The 15,536-nt window shown below is 49.0% G+C and overlaps 1 protein-coding gene across 7 annotated transcripts in view; it reads right to left on the reverse strand.

Annotated features, from left to right (window-relative positions):
• Window positions 1–15,536, reverse strand: part of fray (oxidative stress responsive kinase frayed) — a 247,480-nt gene that overhangs the window by 162,682 nt on the left and 69,262 nt on the right. For 4 of the 7 annotated variants that reach the window (XM_075682302.1, XM_075682299.1, XM_075682295.1 and 1 more), the window contains exon 1: window positions 9,197–9,264. The exons of 2 other annotated variants lie outside the window; for them this stretch is intronic. In XM_075682302.1, coding sequence (XP_075538417.1) covers window positions 9,197–9,258 — 62 coding nt within the window. In that variant the 5' untranslated portion in view covers window positions 9,259–9,264. Of the gene's footprint in view, window positions 1–9,196; window positions 9,274–15,536 lie in introns of those variants that run through there. One more of the 7 variants, XM_075682301.1, reaches the window with a different exon arrangement.

Below are 15,536 nucleotides of genomic sequence, written 5' to 3' on the forward strand. Positions count from 1 at the left end.
TAGCAAAAGTATGAAGTCAGCATAGATACGATAATGATTAATCGAAAGCCCGAATCTGTCGTCTATACGTTATGTATCACCTTCTTTGAGTTACCTAAATTCTTTTACACGATTAGGGCATAACTATAGCAGCTGATTCTCCTGCAACATTTCTGGCAGCCAACTACCATACCAATAAAGCCAAATGAACCACATAGCACTTAAAGCGTTTTAATGTTGCGGGGCACCTGACAACTTCATTAGACACTTTTAAGTGAGCATCGCATCTGGCCCGATCCGTTCAGATTTTACGCACATTGCAGGCGCTGCAAGGCACTGCGTTGATTTCGCATTTCGAATGAGCGTGTCACAGTACGTCTTCCAGAGACACATGTGACGCGCAGTCAGCCTGGCTGCAAAGAGGCAAATAAACCGAAACGACGCACCACAACGTTCCGCTCAATCGGTTCTGCAGAGGATCGAAAGCAGCATCCTGTCTTCCGCTGCCGGTACGAGCTTTGTGCGAATGCGTGGCGTTCCCGCTGAGCGTCTTACATGGAAGGAGCGCGCTGTAAGCGCTCAGTTAAAACTCTCTGTTACTTGGTTTAGACTGCCAATTGTGCGAAGAAGTAGATAAAAGCAGGATAGAATTAACCCACGACCTCGGCAAATCAGGGGCTGTGAACTCTAGCCTACCACGTCCATTTCCCTGCGCGCTCTATTAATTGGTTTCGATCACGCTTCTGTAGATGGTGCACGGAGAGAGCTCCTTGCGCCGCTTCTTGTGCCCCATAATTTATTTGGCTCGAGTCGTTTATATAAACAACGCCCTTGCTTTAAGTGAAAGTTCCGTCCCTCCACTCTCTCCCTCTTTGTTTGCCAGTTTGACGCAGCTTAAGGTGCCTCGCTGTCACGGCAGTATAAAGACCTCAAACTTAGTGGGAGGAGAGAGGGGAGGGGCATATAGAGGCGTATAGAGGAGAGAGAGAGAGAGAGAGAGAGAGAGAGAGAGAGAGAGAGAGAGAGAGAGAGAGAGAGAGGTTGCTTCCTGCGTAAGCGCGACCGCTGCCAGCATCACGCGTAGAGTGGTGGTCCAGCAACGCAACTGGCGCCGACTGGTGCCGTGTGGCTAGGGCCACCGACCCAAACGGGGGTAGAAGGTCGGGGTCGCACACTCCGGCATCCCGGATGTTCGTTTTGGCATCCGCCGGAACGATGCTGCTTCTTAGAGGCCCGGACTTGGATTTTATTCTTTTTTTCTTTTTGTAGTCAATAATCAATAAAGCTTGTTCTCGCTCTCTCTGTCTTTCTCTCCTCCGTGAGTTCTTTTTCTGGCGAATGAACAATTCCTCGTTCGGTGGCTAAAGAAAAGGCGTGACTGCCGCTGCCGCATCGAGCTATCTTATGGCAGAGTGCGCGACGCGTGCAACACAAAACACGCTCTAAATTACACACACACACACACACACACCCAAAAAAGCCTTACAGCATACAAATAAAGCACGGTTTCAAACCTTCGAAAAAATAAAAATAAAGTAATAAATAAATACAAATAAACGCTAAGAAGACAAAATTTTCTGGGAGGAGTTGAAAAACCAAGGGTCAGGAACGCCTACCTTGCGAAGGAAGAACCGAGGGGTCGTGAACTAAAGAAAGTCGCAGTTTCGCTCGAAAGGCGAAGCATCGATTACGAAAGCAAATTAGTAGAAAGCTATACGAGGCAAGGATAGTAGATTTATCGGCTGTATGAACTTGTAAACATTCGCTTACAAACTAAATTAACAAGCATTCCAGGCGCTCACAAGCAAACATGAACACATCTGGATCAATGACCGCGGAAACTCGCTGTCAAAACGCTGGAGTGAACAAACAGGACAGCAGCAGCAAACGAATTGATCTTCGTGCTGCCTCTCGCTTCGCCGCGAACTAAGTGGCGAGAACACAGCACACACGAAGCTATCAGCCCTCGGCACACCTAGTCTGTACTCATCGCTGATAGCATCAACATAGGGCCTGCGTGGTCACGCCATATGCAGCAGCTGCCGGAGTAGAACGCCCCCTCCCTCCCCTCCTCCCTGTGCCTTGTACGCGACTGAAGACGGCGCGCTTCGTCCCCATTTTCCTCCCTTGAGCGCGCGAGATTGAGCCGCCACCGTAGGCTCACCCCTGCACGTTTTCACTCGCAGGTAGAGCATACGGTCCGCGGCGACGGTATTATCGCCCTTGGACTTTATACGGAATATCAGGGCGACGGCGATGACAGAAATACGCCTGGAGTGTCCATGTAATTTATATCGCAATAAAACACATTGCAAGAAGCATGACATTAGGTGGTCATGAAAGCGCCAACTAAGAGAAGTACTAAATCCGTAAGTCATTAAAGCGGCACATATTTCACGCTATTAGAATATTTTCTAACACTCCCAGGTTTCTACTAGCAAACATAAATGCCCAAGAAAGTGGATGAGGAAACGGCGCCGCGGTAGCTCAACTGGTAGAGCATCGCACGCGAAATGCGAAGGTTGCGGGACCGTTCCCCACCTGCGGCAAGTTATTTTTTTCATCTATTTTCATTTCCATTAATTTATCGTTTCTTTATTCCATTTATTAAGTACAAATAATGTCCCCTATTTTGTCCTTCGTGCCAATGTTTGTTGGCTTCTTGTGATGTATGTACTTATACTGCTTTTAAGCTCTCCCGTCCCTTCTCTACCTTTACCACCTGAACGGCTACCCAAAATTCACAGGCGTACACTACTTCCCATATAAAAAAAAAGTAAAAGAGAAACTGATATGTATCCCCCTACACCAAAGGGTTAAATAAGTGCAATCAAAGGAGCAACACGTGACCATATTTATAACTGTTCAGTAAAGCCGCCTCGAGAGCCTTCGAGGCATTGGAAGTACATAAATAAACAAATTGTGAGCGCCAAGGGTGGACTTCATTGTTTTCACATGCACATAATCATAATTGTCCTCTTTCCTTTTCATGTTTACGTTTAGTCAAACGTGCATTTTCAAAATATGGCATTCAGTCAGCCTACATCTCAGTATATAAAAAAACTGATTTATGTATTTTGCTTCCTTTATGTAAATATGTTTTGTTACAAACTATTTGCAACGAACGAAACCCTTAATTCACACAAGTTCCGCAGTATGTTCTCCAGTAATGCTGAAGAAATGTTTTATTAGGCAACGTGTAGTTGGCCAGAGCCACTTTGCAGATTCTGTAAGATGGATGCATACCGGTATTACGATGTAATGAATTTCGCCTCATTAGGAAGCACAAGGACGAAGATTCTAACTAGTGAAGGATGGAATTTTGAATGGGAACATGAATAAAACACCTCGTTGCTGGCACAAATATTTCTGATGTCAGCAACCGACTACCGCAGCACTTAGATTGTTCTTCTGTGCCTTTACTTCATGTCCGAATGTCTTCTCCGTGGAATATCAAGACGACCTCCAGAGATTAAGAAGCAGGAAAAGAGACGTGGAGAAGGCGGGGGGTTACAATTAAACAAGTAACCGAACACGTATTTCACGCTGCTGCCAAACAAAATTGTCACATCTAACCTACGTATCGTTCTTTGTGCAAGCTTCGTATACTGTATTATTATGCAGCGTTAGGGTTAATAAGCGTCTCATGTATATAGAAAGATGGAAATGGGTGTGTGGAAGGATGCACAAGCTTCGATTTCTTCATTGTTACTTCAGATAGACGGCTCTAAGGTAATCTGTCTTCCCTTTTGTCTGCAGCTATTGAAAAAAAGAATCCGAGGACACTTAAGCACTTCTCATGAGTTGTGAATGCGAAAGCATTAATGTCCAATTGAACGCTGCTGAGCGATGCTTCGAGTTTTACACTGCGAGTAATGCACCATGGCGCTGCGCGCTACCGAGCCAGCAAGCAGCAGCAGCCTGCTGTGCCAACGCCGCATGCCACCGACGCCCTGTTCAACGAGAGACCGAGGAAGCAGCAGCGGCCAGCAAAACCGGCAGGGGATCGCGGTACGTGCTGCCCGAGCCAGCAAGCTGCAGCAGCCTGCTGTGCTGGCTCGGGTACCGCGCGCCGGCTTCCAATTGAGTGAGGGTGACATGGCATCGCGGCGATGCCCTTTCATCTCACGCAACAATTGGCGCGCTAAGGCAGCAGAAGGTGCGCCCTTTCTCCCGCTCTGCTCCATCGAGGCGCACGTGTGACGTGGCGTCGCAGGTAATGGGACTTTAGGCGCCGTTTCGCTGCTGCAGAGTGCATACGCCGATTTCTTCGCTCAATGGACTATTTGGTGCTTTGGCATCAAAAAACATTTATGTGCCTTAGATGTGCGCGTTTCGACAATGGAGACTACAATATTGGCAAGGGTGAGACGCGTCTATTTCTGCCAACGTCACAGAGCTGGCCGCATAGCATGTTTTTTCTTCTTCCTTTATGAAACAGCCAGCGAGTTCCCAGATCACCTTGACTAGTTCGAGAAAAGCCTTGTCGCTCCTGAAGACAGCACACACGCTAACTACCAGCGTACTGACGACGTTTTGGGCTGCTGGAGCTGCCCAAAATAACTCTTACAACGTCTCCCAATACTTGGATCAAAGGTAGGTCAGTCGCTGTGTCTACCGTCGCATGGTACCCACAGTGTATCTTGTGTGTACCGGCAAGAAGTAGCAATACGGACCTATGGGCGTTGCTTGATCCAACGTGCAAATTCCGCAAGCTGTATGGTAATGTTGTTACCAAGCACTGCCGGAGACGAAGCTAAGGACAGTACAGAAGATGACGACGATCGCTGATGTCGCGTGGACTGGCTTCCATCTTGCATGCCTTATATAGCTGTGGGCGCGTTGTAAATATATTTTAAATCTTTCTTCTCCCTGCAATAATATGATTATCGCGACCATGTCTACTTTCCCGGTATTCGTCCTAATGTCTCAAACCCAAAGTATTTGAATTTCAATAATCAGCGGTAATGCCCTCCATTTCTCCTCCATTTCTGCCAACTACATAGATTTCATGCAAGATGTCCCGCGTAAAGCGAAACTTGGCTTCAGCAGCACGACACTACGAGTTCTACATTACATGCACGCTTGCTTCACTTGAAATGGTCTCAACATTCAGCAAATTCACTGATTCATTCCGAGGTTGCCAAGGCGTGGTGTGTGCACTAATTTGTACTATCAGAGACGAAGACGAAACCGTGTGTGATGCGTTAAAGAGATTAGTGTTCGCCTCCACCTACATAGGTTCTTAAGGAGTAAGCGATAACGGAGTCTTGAATGGGAAGATATTCTAATGGGTATCACTTGTAAAAGTGTTCACAACGACTTTTGACACTTCATTCAATAAACTGTTACGAGACCACGGCGAATCAATCACCGTCGAACACCGTAAAACTTGAATTGTAACGATCGCCGACGTAGCCTTCCTTACGAATTAAGCGTGCGTAAAGCTCAATGGTAGGGCGCGGCGGAACTTACGGGGTTACCTCGGAGCCTGCCAAATCTGCATCAGATTGTAAAAGTTGCATCACATTGAAAAATCCTTAAGGCTAACAAGACTTGTCACTGCATAGAACACGTCATGCGGAGGCTAATGTATCCTAATGGAAGACAATCTGTATGGGTAATTATAACCTCAGAAAAAAAAAAAAAACGTTGCACGCGGTCTCTGCGATGGCAAGAACGCCAAGTGATGATCAGGGATGCGGGAAATATGACCGATATGCGTCCTGAGACAATGCACAGCAACACATGTTTGCATGGAATGATCTTTGGCGAGCACGATTGTTGCAGCTGTTGATGCACAGCAAGGAAGTCCTAAACCCGTACGAAACGCTTGGCCCTGTAAGCTCTCCAATGAGCGAATATCTGACTTACACGTACTGGACAACACTGGAAGGCTGTAGTGTAAATAGCCCAGGAACAGAGCTCTGTACAACTAAAGCATAGAGTGCACAGATGTGCCCCATGTTTTCCCGCACATGAATCTCAGTACCTGAGCAATGGTTCGGTCTCACCTACCAGATCTTCAGGTGCCGTTGTCATTCCGGCTATGAAAACCACAGTCAAATTCAAACTGTCCTACATGACATCAACAGCGGCAGAGCTTGCTTCCCTGCGCGCTGCTGTCAAATATCTCGTGCGAGAGACACGTTAGAAATGGGTCATTTTTTGTGACTCTAAGGCAGCATTTCAGAGTCTGCATTTTGCCTTTCATCATAGTACTCACGAGCAGCCGACATATGAAATAAGAGAAGATCACCATCAAGCTATCCCTAAAGGGCATGAAATTATATTCCAGTGGCTACCTGGACATACCGGCATTGCTGGTAATGACCTCGCTTACGAAGCCGCCCGGTCTGCCCATGTGGATGCCCGACCAGTTCCAATCCCCCTTATCAAGAACCGACGCTGCAAGAAGGCTTCATATTCTGGCTGAAGCTATGACACACAAATACTGGTCTTCTCCCAACCTCCCGAAGTGTCACCTTCATAGGCTGGATTCATCCTTAAAGCTACAAGTGCCATCAAAAATATCCCGCGCTGAGGCGACAGTGTTGTACCGCCTCCGACTCGGGGTGGCACTTACGAAGGTCTACTCGTTCCGCATTGGAATCGGAGATACGCCCATGTGCGACTCTTGCGGAGCAACAGAAACAATTGAACACATTCTATGTGCCTGTCCCCAATACGACGTCGAGCGCGAAGTTCTTCGGACAGCACTGAACCAGCTGAACCGTAGGCCATTTTCCGTAGTGAAGATCCTTGGACCATGGCCGTAAGCTTCGATGGCACAGAAAGGTACGAAAGCGCTCTTGAAATACCTCAAGTCGATAGGTCATGGGAAACGTGTGTAGACTCGGTGCGAGCCTTCCACTGTGCGCGAAACTGTGCTATCTCTCCTCTCTCTCTTCATCCCCATACCCCCTTCCCCCGTGCAGGGTAGCAAACCGGACGTGCATCTAGTTAACCTCATTGCCTTTCCTGTCTCTTTCTCTCTCTCTCTCTCTATCGACTTCAAGGGTGCAGAGAATTGGAAGAATGCCAACATTACACTAATTCTCAAAAAGGGAGACGTTAAAGAATTGAAAAATTATAGGCCTATTAGCTTACTTCCAATATTATATAAAATATTCACCAAGATAATTTTCCATAGAATAAAGACAACACTGGACTTTAGGGAACCAAAGGAACATACAGGTTTCAGGAAAGGATATCCTAAAAAGGATCACATACACGTCATCAATCAGGTAATCGAGAAATCCGCAGAGTACAATCAGCCTCTCTATATAGCGTTCATAGATTACGAAAATGCATTTGATTCAGTCGAGACACCAGCAGTCATAGAGGCATTACATAAGCAAGGAGGGCAGGACGCTTACGTAAATATCTTAGAAAGTATCTACATAGATTCCACAGCTACCTTAATTCTCCACAAGAAAAGTAGGAAAATACTTATAAAGAAAGGGGTCAGAAAAGGAGGCAAAAACCCGCCGTGGTTGCTCAGTGGCGATGGTGTTGGGCTGCTGAGCACGAGATCGCGGGATCGAATCCCGGCCACGGCGGCCGCATTTCGATGGGGGCGAAATGCGAAAACACCCGTGTACTTAGATTGAGGTGCACGTTAAAGAACCTCAGGTGGTCTAAATTTCCGGAGTCCTCCACTACGGCGCGTCTCATAATCAGAAAGTGGTTTTGGCACGTTAAACCCCATAATTTAATTTTTAAGGAAGCACAATCTCTCCAATACTATTCACTACGTGCTTGGAAGAAGTATACACGCTATTAAACTGGGAAGGCTTAGAAGTAAGTATCAACGGCGAATATCTCAGCAACCTTCAATTTGCAGATGACATTGTCCTGTTCAGCAACACTGAGGACGTGTTACAACAAATGATTGAGGACCTTAACAGAGATAGTAGTATAAGAGTTGGGTTGAATATTAATATGCAGAAGACAAACATAACGATCAATAGCCGGGCAAGGGAACAAGAGGTCAGGATCAGCAGTCAGACTCTAGAGTCTGTAAAGGAGTACGTTTACCTAGGTCCATTACACACAGGGGCCCTGATCATGAGAAGGAAATTTGCAAAAGAATAAAAATGGGTTGGAGCGCACTCGGCCTACATTGTCAGATCCTGACAGGAAGCTCACCATTATCATTAAAAAGAAAGGTGTACGATCAATGCAATCTACCGGTGCTGACATATGAGGCAGAAACTTGCAGAGTGACAAAGAAGCTCGAAAACAAGTTAAGGACCGCGCGAAGAGCGATGGCACGAATTATGTTAGGCATAACGTTAAGAGACAGGAAGAGAGCGGTGTAGATCAGAGAGCCAATAGGGATAGACGATATTCCATTTGACATTAAGAGAAAGAAATGGAGCTGGGCAGGTCAGGTAATGCTGAGGTTAGATAACCGGTGGAATATTAAGGTTACAGAATGGGTGCCAAGCGAGTGGAAGCGCTGTCGAGGACGGCAGGTAACTAGGTGGGGTTGGTAAATGAAGAAATTCGCAGGCGCTAGCTGGAATCGGTTGGCGTAGGGCAGGGGTGATTGGAGATCGCAGGGAGAGGCCTTCGTCCTGCGGAGGACATAAAATATGATGATGATGATGGTGGTGGTGGTGGTGGTGGTGGTGGTTCTCGACGTGCACGCGGAGTGAGGCACACAAGTGCTTTTGTACTTCGGCGGCTCTATATGGAATTGCAGCCGCCGAGGCCGAGGTTCGAACCAGCGACCTCGTGCTCAGCAAGAGAACGTTACAGTGACTGTAAAGTAATATGTAATATGTAAGCCTGTTTCTTGTACATGCAATAACAATAAACTTGAACTTGAGGCAAGGTGGCGGGTGTTTCGCCGCTGTACTCGACACCATGCACTGATTCATGTTTTTCTGCGATCGAAGGGTCATAAGATCATCATCATTCTTTTTTCATGTCAAGCGGCTACCAGATTCGCAGTGCGCATAAGTTTTCTTGCCGCGAGCGTGGTTGCGTGATCAAGAGCGCACACTGCATGCGCAGGCGTTCCGTCGGCCCGAAAAGTCCTGCGACCGTAGGAACTCATGAAAGTCATGGAGTCCGTCGGAACGTTAGAGCCAAAAGCAAGCCGAGAAGGGGGTATGAAGTTCACAAAGCTGCGCTACAGAATCTGCAGGGTGTGCTACGACGGCGCGTGGCGCCAGCACGAAACGAATACAAAATGGGGCGAACTTACTCTATTGAAAGCTTCTTGGAAAAGAGGCGATGGATGACTTCCTTTGGCACCATTGTTGACATGCCGACCAACTGCACCCGACTTCAAAAAAAACGTGTGTATCGCCCACCAGAACTGGTTGGCGCAGGGCAGATAAATGCGGATTCCGAATCGTGCTTCACGTCACACAAGTTGCGAGCTGCTCGCTGATGCACGTCGCTGATTGAGCCGAAAAATCACAAATCCGGAGCTGCTTAAGGAACTGTTGATGTGAATCACTTTGCACACGACTGTTGTCACAAATCTGGATAAACAAAGCCGGTGCTTGATGTAAATCAATGCCAAGAAAAAAGAAACGGCGCACGATTCAACAGCACAATTAAGATTTGCAGCAACTAATCGGCGAAATGTGTGATCCAAGTGCACGCGAAGTCACGGTTCATTCAACCAGGAAACGTGGCTGGCCTTGGACTGCACTGGCTGTTCTTGCAGAAGTTGACCCGCTATCACACTGCGTCGACGAACTTTCACTGAGCACACCAGTGACGCCGAAACTTTGGGCAGCTTAAAGGTGAAGTGCGAGGATGCGACAACGTGTTGCGGAGCAGTCACAACCTTTCTCCAGCAGACCGATGAGTGATACGTCGCTGATGAGGTCTACTAAGGCTACTGCCTACTTGCAAACAGTGCGTAAGGCGATTACACGCTAGGCTCAGATTCGAAGAACTGCTTGGAAGACCAGGTCGGAGGCGCGTGCCCCAAAATTTTGCTGCTTAGGCTTCTCTCTGTTCTCGACGTGGCCAGTCAGACAACGGCCAGAAGGAGGAAGAGCCGGAGAGAATTGGGAGGGAGGAAGGGGCGGAACTCGGTTCGTCTATATTGCTGGGCGCTCTCTCGCCGTCTGCTTGCTGGAAGGGGGCAGCGTTCCGGATCGGCGTAGGGGCGCACAGTAAACGAGCCCCGATTGCCGCTGTAAATTGGAGACGTCGCGCTTTTCCTTTCGCTGGCAGCAGCAGTGGCGGCAGCAGCAATATACAGCTGAGCCAGCAGCAGCAGCGGCGGCGGCGGCGGCGACAGCCGATAGCGCACCACCGGGTTCTTGTCTTTTGCCGGGACGTCGTCGCTGGCTTGGAACGAACTTGACTGCACTCTGCCCGCCGACGTTTCCGTGGATCGGGGATCCGATGCGGCAGAGTCCGATCTCTTCTGGCTGGCTGCAGTGGCGAAGGGTATCAGGAGGCAGAGAGAGAAGAAAGGGAGAGAGAAAAGAAAAAGAGAGACCTATCCTTCTGGGGTTTCTCTAGTTTCCTTCCTAGAACAACTCCCGTGGCTCTCCGCTTCTCCAGCTACCCTCTCGCAAAAGCCTTTCTCAGTTTCTCGTGTTTTCTTAATTCTTTCATTTTAACGCAGTTTTATTTTTCTTCTTTTTTTTATCCCCACCCTTCACGTACGTTCTCGTGTGCCACGCGCTCAAGTATCCTATTCCGGCTTCGTCGACTGCATCACTGTAGTATACGCTAGTCTGATCACGTGTCCTTTCTTTCTCTCCCGCTCGCTTTCGTTTCTGCGTTTTTTTTCCCCGCCTGAATCTCGGGTTGCTTTCTTTTATTACCATCTTTTTCTTCCAGCTGCATGTATCCGTCGGGCAGCCGAGATGGAAGGGGACGAGAGAGATGCTTCCAGAAGATCTCGACGCCGAGTGGCCGTCGACGCTCTTCTCACTCCCCACAGCCTTTCCCTCGTGATGTGACACGCATGAGCGGGCCGTGCATATGATCAGCGCCCCGCGGCTTTTTCCCCTCCCGCGCAATGTGGGGCAGCACATCTTCCGAGACTCAGCCGTGCGACTCAACATGCAGGTCCGTTCGTTTCTGCTTAATGCGCGCGCTGCGCGCGTGTAGTGGTACACAGCTTTCGCATTCGCGGAATGTTTCACTCCGTATAGACACGACATGACGTGTAAGAAACGGGTGCGGAGGTTTAGTGCGTGACCGCACTGTGCGATGCCATCATATATTACGCACGCGGCGAGAGGCGCGAGCGAGGCACGGGGCGTTGACACTGGCCGCGGAGTGCAAGTGGTTTGCCTAATTCACAAGAAACACCTAGGAAGCCCAGGAAGCAAACAGAGAGTGCCACTATACCTGTCACGTGCGACGCCACACACGCCGTGACATCTACTTTGATATGCGTTGTTTTGCTATAAACACCCGCAGCACGTGCTACAGTATGGTTTTCACGCACTCCGTTTCCGAGACACCTGTCCCTGGCCGGTCTTTTGGGCTCACAAAGCTCGGAAATATGCAGGCACCTCAACTACCTTGGAAGCGATACAAAAGCTTAGCACGTGGCGGCCGTTCTGTCTTGAGACAGCGTGAAGCAAGCACCGAAACAATATTCAAATGTTAACGCTTGCAGCGAAGAGCAAGACTGCCGCGAGGACTGGCGGTTAGCGGCGGAAAGGTGCTCGAAAATTCGCACAGAAGAGGACAGGCATTGTCCGAGCCAGGCCGATCCCATCGAAATCCTTCAGTTTTCTTGTTTAGTGACATCCACATCGCCACCACAGCCTTAAGGAAGGAAGGAAGCAAGAAGGAAAAACACTGAGAGATAGCGTCATGTGAAAATTTTTAAGCCCTGTAAAAAAAATTATTGGAACAGATCACGGAAAATAGGGCCTTACTACGTGATAGGCAAACAGCGCAAGAAAACAAGCTCACATACACGCACACCCCCATACAAGCAAACAGCCCCTCCCCCCAAAAAGGACCCTTCATCCCCACCCCTCCCCAACACACACACACACACACACACACACACACACACACACACACACACACACACACACACACACACACACACACACACACACACACACACACACACACACACACACACACACACACACACACACACACACACACGCACGCACACGCACACGCACACACACACACGCACGCACTTTTTTCTTAGTACAAACGATTCTCTGAAAGGTGGTGTTTTTCTTTGAGGGATGGGGGGGGGGTAAGTGGGTGCTTGTATGTGAGAGTGTTTTCTGCGCTCTTAAGCTGTTTCCAAGATGAATTAGCCACCAGCCCAGCTGCAACTTCTTCTCGGGAGAGTGAAGTGGAGAGTGGGTGGCGAGAGCGATCCTGACGAGTGCGTCACAAACTTTCGTTCGTGCACCAGCAAGTCATCGCGAACCAAACAATGTCCTGTAAGGTCCGGCAACCAAGGAGGGCCCATTATACCCACGAGTCAATATGCAGCTAGCTGGGCCCCGAAGGAAAGGAATGGCGGCGCCAAATGATGTTCGCTTGCCGAGGCTATAGCCCTCTGACGTCATGCTCCCTCCTAGTCTTTCTCTTGTTCCTCAATGGGAGACAAAGTGATGCTTACTTTCACAGACATTCAGGACAGGAGAACAAACTGTTTGGCTACTTGATCTTGAATAACTGTTGAGGGGAATTAGTGCGAAATAAGTAAGCACACATGGCGCTTGCTTCGTCCGATATTCTTGCACGTGCGTCTTACTTTAACCCTAATTCCCCTCGCCATTAATTCGGGACCACAACAACAACAGTACCGGACGCTGCGATGCAGGGAACAGAAGGTGACAGGAATGATGTCATCAGACCACGTCTTGACACCTTGATTACGATTCTAGTCCGAGGTCTTGGTTAGGTCAAACGAAGCCGGTGTATAACAGCACGATCGTAGATTTCGAGTGTCGTCTGAAACGTCCGGTAATTTCAGAATCATTTCTTGAGCGCGAATCTTGTGTCGGACCTTTTCTCTTTCATTCTTTTCCCTACCAGTTCCCGAATGCACCAGTTTAGGATAGCAATCCGGACGTCCCTTTGGTTCCCCACCTCCCTTTATACTTTGTTTATGGCCTGCTTTACCTCCGCATTACGCAATTAACAGTCCTTTACTGAGCGCAGAACCAGCTCTTTTGATGGAAAATGCCATTTGATATGTGAATGATGTCGAGCATGTCGCGCCCCAAAGCTGTTGTCACTCGCGCACCATTAAGACACCTTCCTATTATGTTTCGTTTCGTTCTTTGTCAAGTGCTTTCACAGCAGTCCAAGACCATCACATCAGTGAAAGAGCCGCTTTCTTACCCTTAGACCAGCGCAAATCAACGCAAAAAAAGAAAAGGAAGACGCACGACTTGGCTTCATACACACAGATCACGACTTTATCGTTTGCGCAATGGCGGCTTCGTGACGCGCTAACCACATCCCGTTCGCTCTGTTGCGCCATTGCAAACTGCCGAGTCACGCCTCGCCGAGACGTTTTGCCCCCACTTTCACGGAAGGACGCGGGTGCGAAAAAAGCTCCCGTTCGCAGATCGATTTGTCTTCGGCTGCTACTGCGCTTGGAGTTTCTGGTTTCCTGCTGACTTCAAATTTCTGGGGTTTCACGTGTCAAAACCACGATCTGTGCCCGTATTTTGAAACATTCTGGTTGCGAATCACGCCATAATGGGGGAATCTGGATTAGCTTTGACCCCCTTATGTGTCTTTCGCGTGCACCTAAACCTAAGTACATGTGCGAACATTATTGCATTCCCTTCCCCCAGTGTAGGGTAGCAAACCGGACGCTCGTCTGGTTGACCTCCCTGCCTTTCCTCTCTTTGCTATCTCTCTCTCTCTCTCTATCTCTTCCTAAGTGTCCCGAGTTGCCTACGAGCTTTGTGTATGGAGTGGAGGGGGGTCCACTACTCTACGCGTCCCGGGGAGGGGGGAGGGGGGCAACCGGTTGTGTTTTATGAGGGGTCAAAGGAGCCGCGTGTCGTCGGGTGAAGAGTCACGGTGCGCGCCAGGGTGGCGCGGTGCGGATTCGGAGAACGGATTCGGAGAACGCGGTCGCGTGCGCACTGAGTAGGCATTCCACCGACGGTCATAACAGGTTCATGCAGACAATCCTGGAGTGGGACTGCTGTACGTGGTGTTGTGGCGTCGGCTCCCGAGTCCCTTGATGACTGGAGACGGCGCCGAGGTTTAGAGTGGCCTAGCAATATTGGCCACGCGGTGCATGTGCGGAGCGGTGGTCTACTCCCCCTACGCGTCCGGGCGGCAACCGTCGGGCTTTGCTGTTGAGTGCTGAGGAAATCCCGCGTGGTGTCGAGTGACGACTTACAGTGCGCGCCGTAGAGATGCAGTAGGCACGCGAATAGCGCATTCGGAGGACGTCGTCTTGTAGACACTAAGTAGGGATGCCACGGATGGTCATAATTCTCCCACGCGGACGAACTTTGAGTGGGGCGCTCCCGTACGCGGTGTTGGGGCCCCGGCTTCCGACGGTAAAGACGCCAGCGAGGATTGAGATGGCTTAGCAATAAATTGTGTGGGCCTGGCGTGTTTTACTTAGGCCGTCACTGACTACGCGAAAATTGGAGAGGGGAACGGTGTTGTAGAGAAGAGGAAAACTGTTTTGTTTTCCAATATGTTTACATTTAAGAGTAAGCCCATTCCTTTGGGTTGCGGCTTAATAAACTTTTAACTCTCCTTGGCAATTGCATCTATGGGACGGCCCAACGGCCCTACTCTCCTTTTTCTTTATATGTTTGAGCTATAATAATCGAGACGATATGCTGTCCCTTAGACTGGGCTGAAATGAGGGTTGCTGATAGACCAGTGAGGCTCGTAGCATGTACAACAAAATAAGTCTCGGCTCTAACATTCATTGGGACAGTCGAAGAGTGAGACTCTGTGTCTCAATGTTCAAGTTGTAATTCATTTTTGTCTGCCATAGCATATAGAAACGTTGACCTATACATATTTCTTATCCATCTAACCTTCACCGCTTCCTGTTGCGTATTCCAGGGTAGCGTATCGTACTGCTGCCGAGTTGTAGCAACGCCTGTTTATCGAAGCTCGACCGAAGTTACTATTGGGTAGCGTGGCGTTGTCCGCGGGCTGCAGGTATCCGGTAGGCCATGGCGACCAGGCAAGGACGAGACGATTTCTAGTGCGAAACTTGCACGGTTTATTCAGAGGTTGGTGAAAGATGATAAGAAGAGAATGAAGTGATAAAAGTACATTTCGGAGCCCCTTAAATAGGCTCTCTAAAATGGTGGGAGGGATCTTGCTCCCGTGGACGTCACGTGACAGGCACCGAGTCTGGCTTGTGGATGGGCGTCCCGCCTCTGGTTATACCAAGCCTCAGGTCCGTAGACGTTTTTTTTTTCCTTTCTTCTAGGCGACGTTGGTTCACGGAAAGGGCGTTCCGCCACCGTAGATACCAAGCCTGCAGCAAGGAAGGAGAGTCCCACCTCCGGTTATACCAAGCCTGCAGCAAGAAAGAGGTGTTCCACCTCCGGTTATACCAAGCCTGCAGCAAGGAAAAGGGC

Source organism: Dermacentor variabilis, chromosome 2 (assembly GCF_050947875.1).
Source record: "Dermacentor variabilis isolate Ectoservices chromosome 2, ASM5094787v1, whole genome shotgun sequence".
NCBI classification, from domain to species: Eukaryota; Metazoa; Arthropoda; class Arachnida; order Ixodida; family Ixodidae; genus Dermacentor; species Dermacentor variabilis.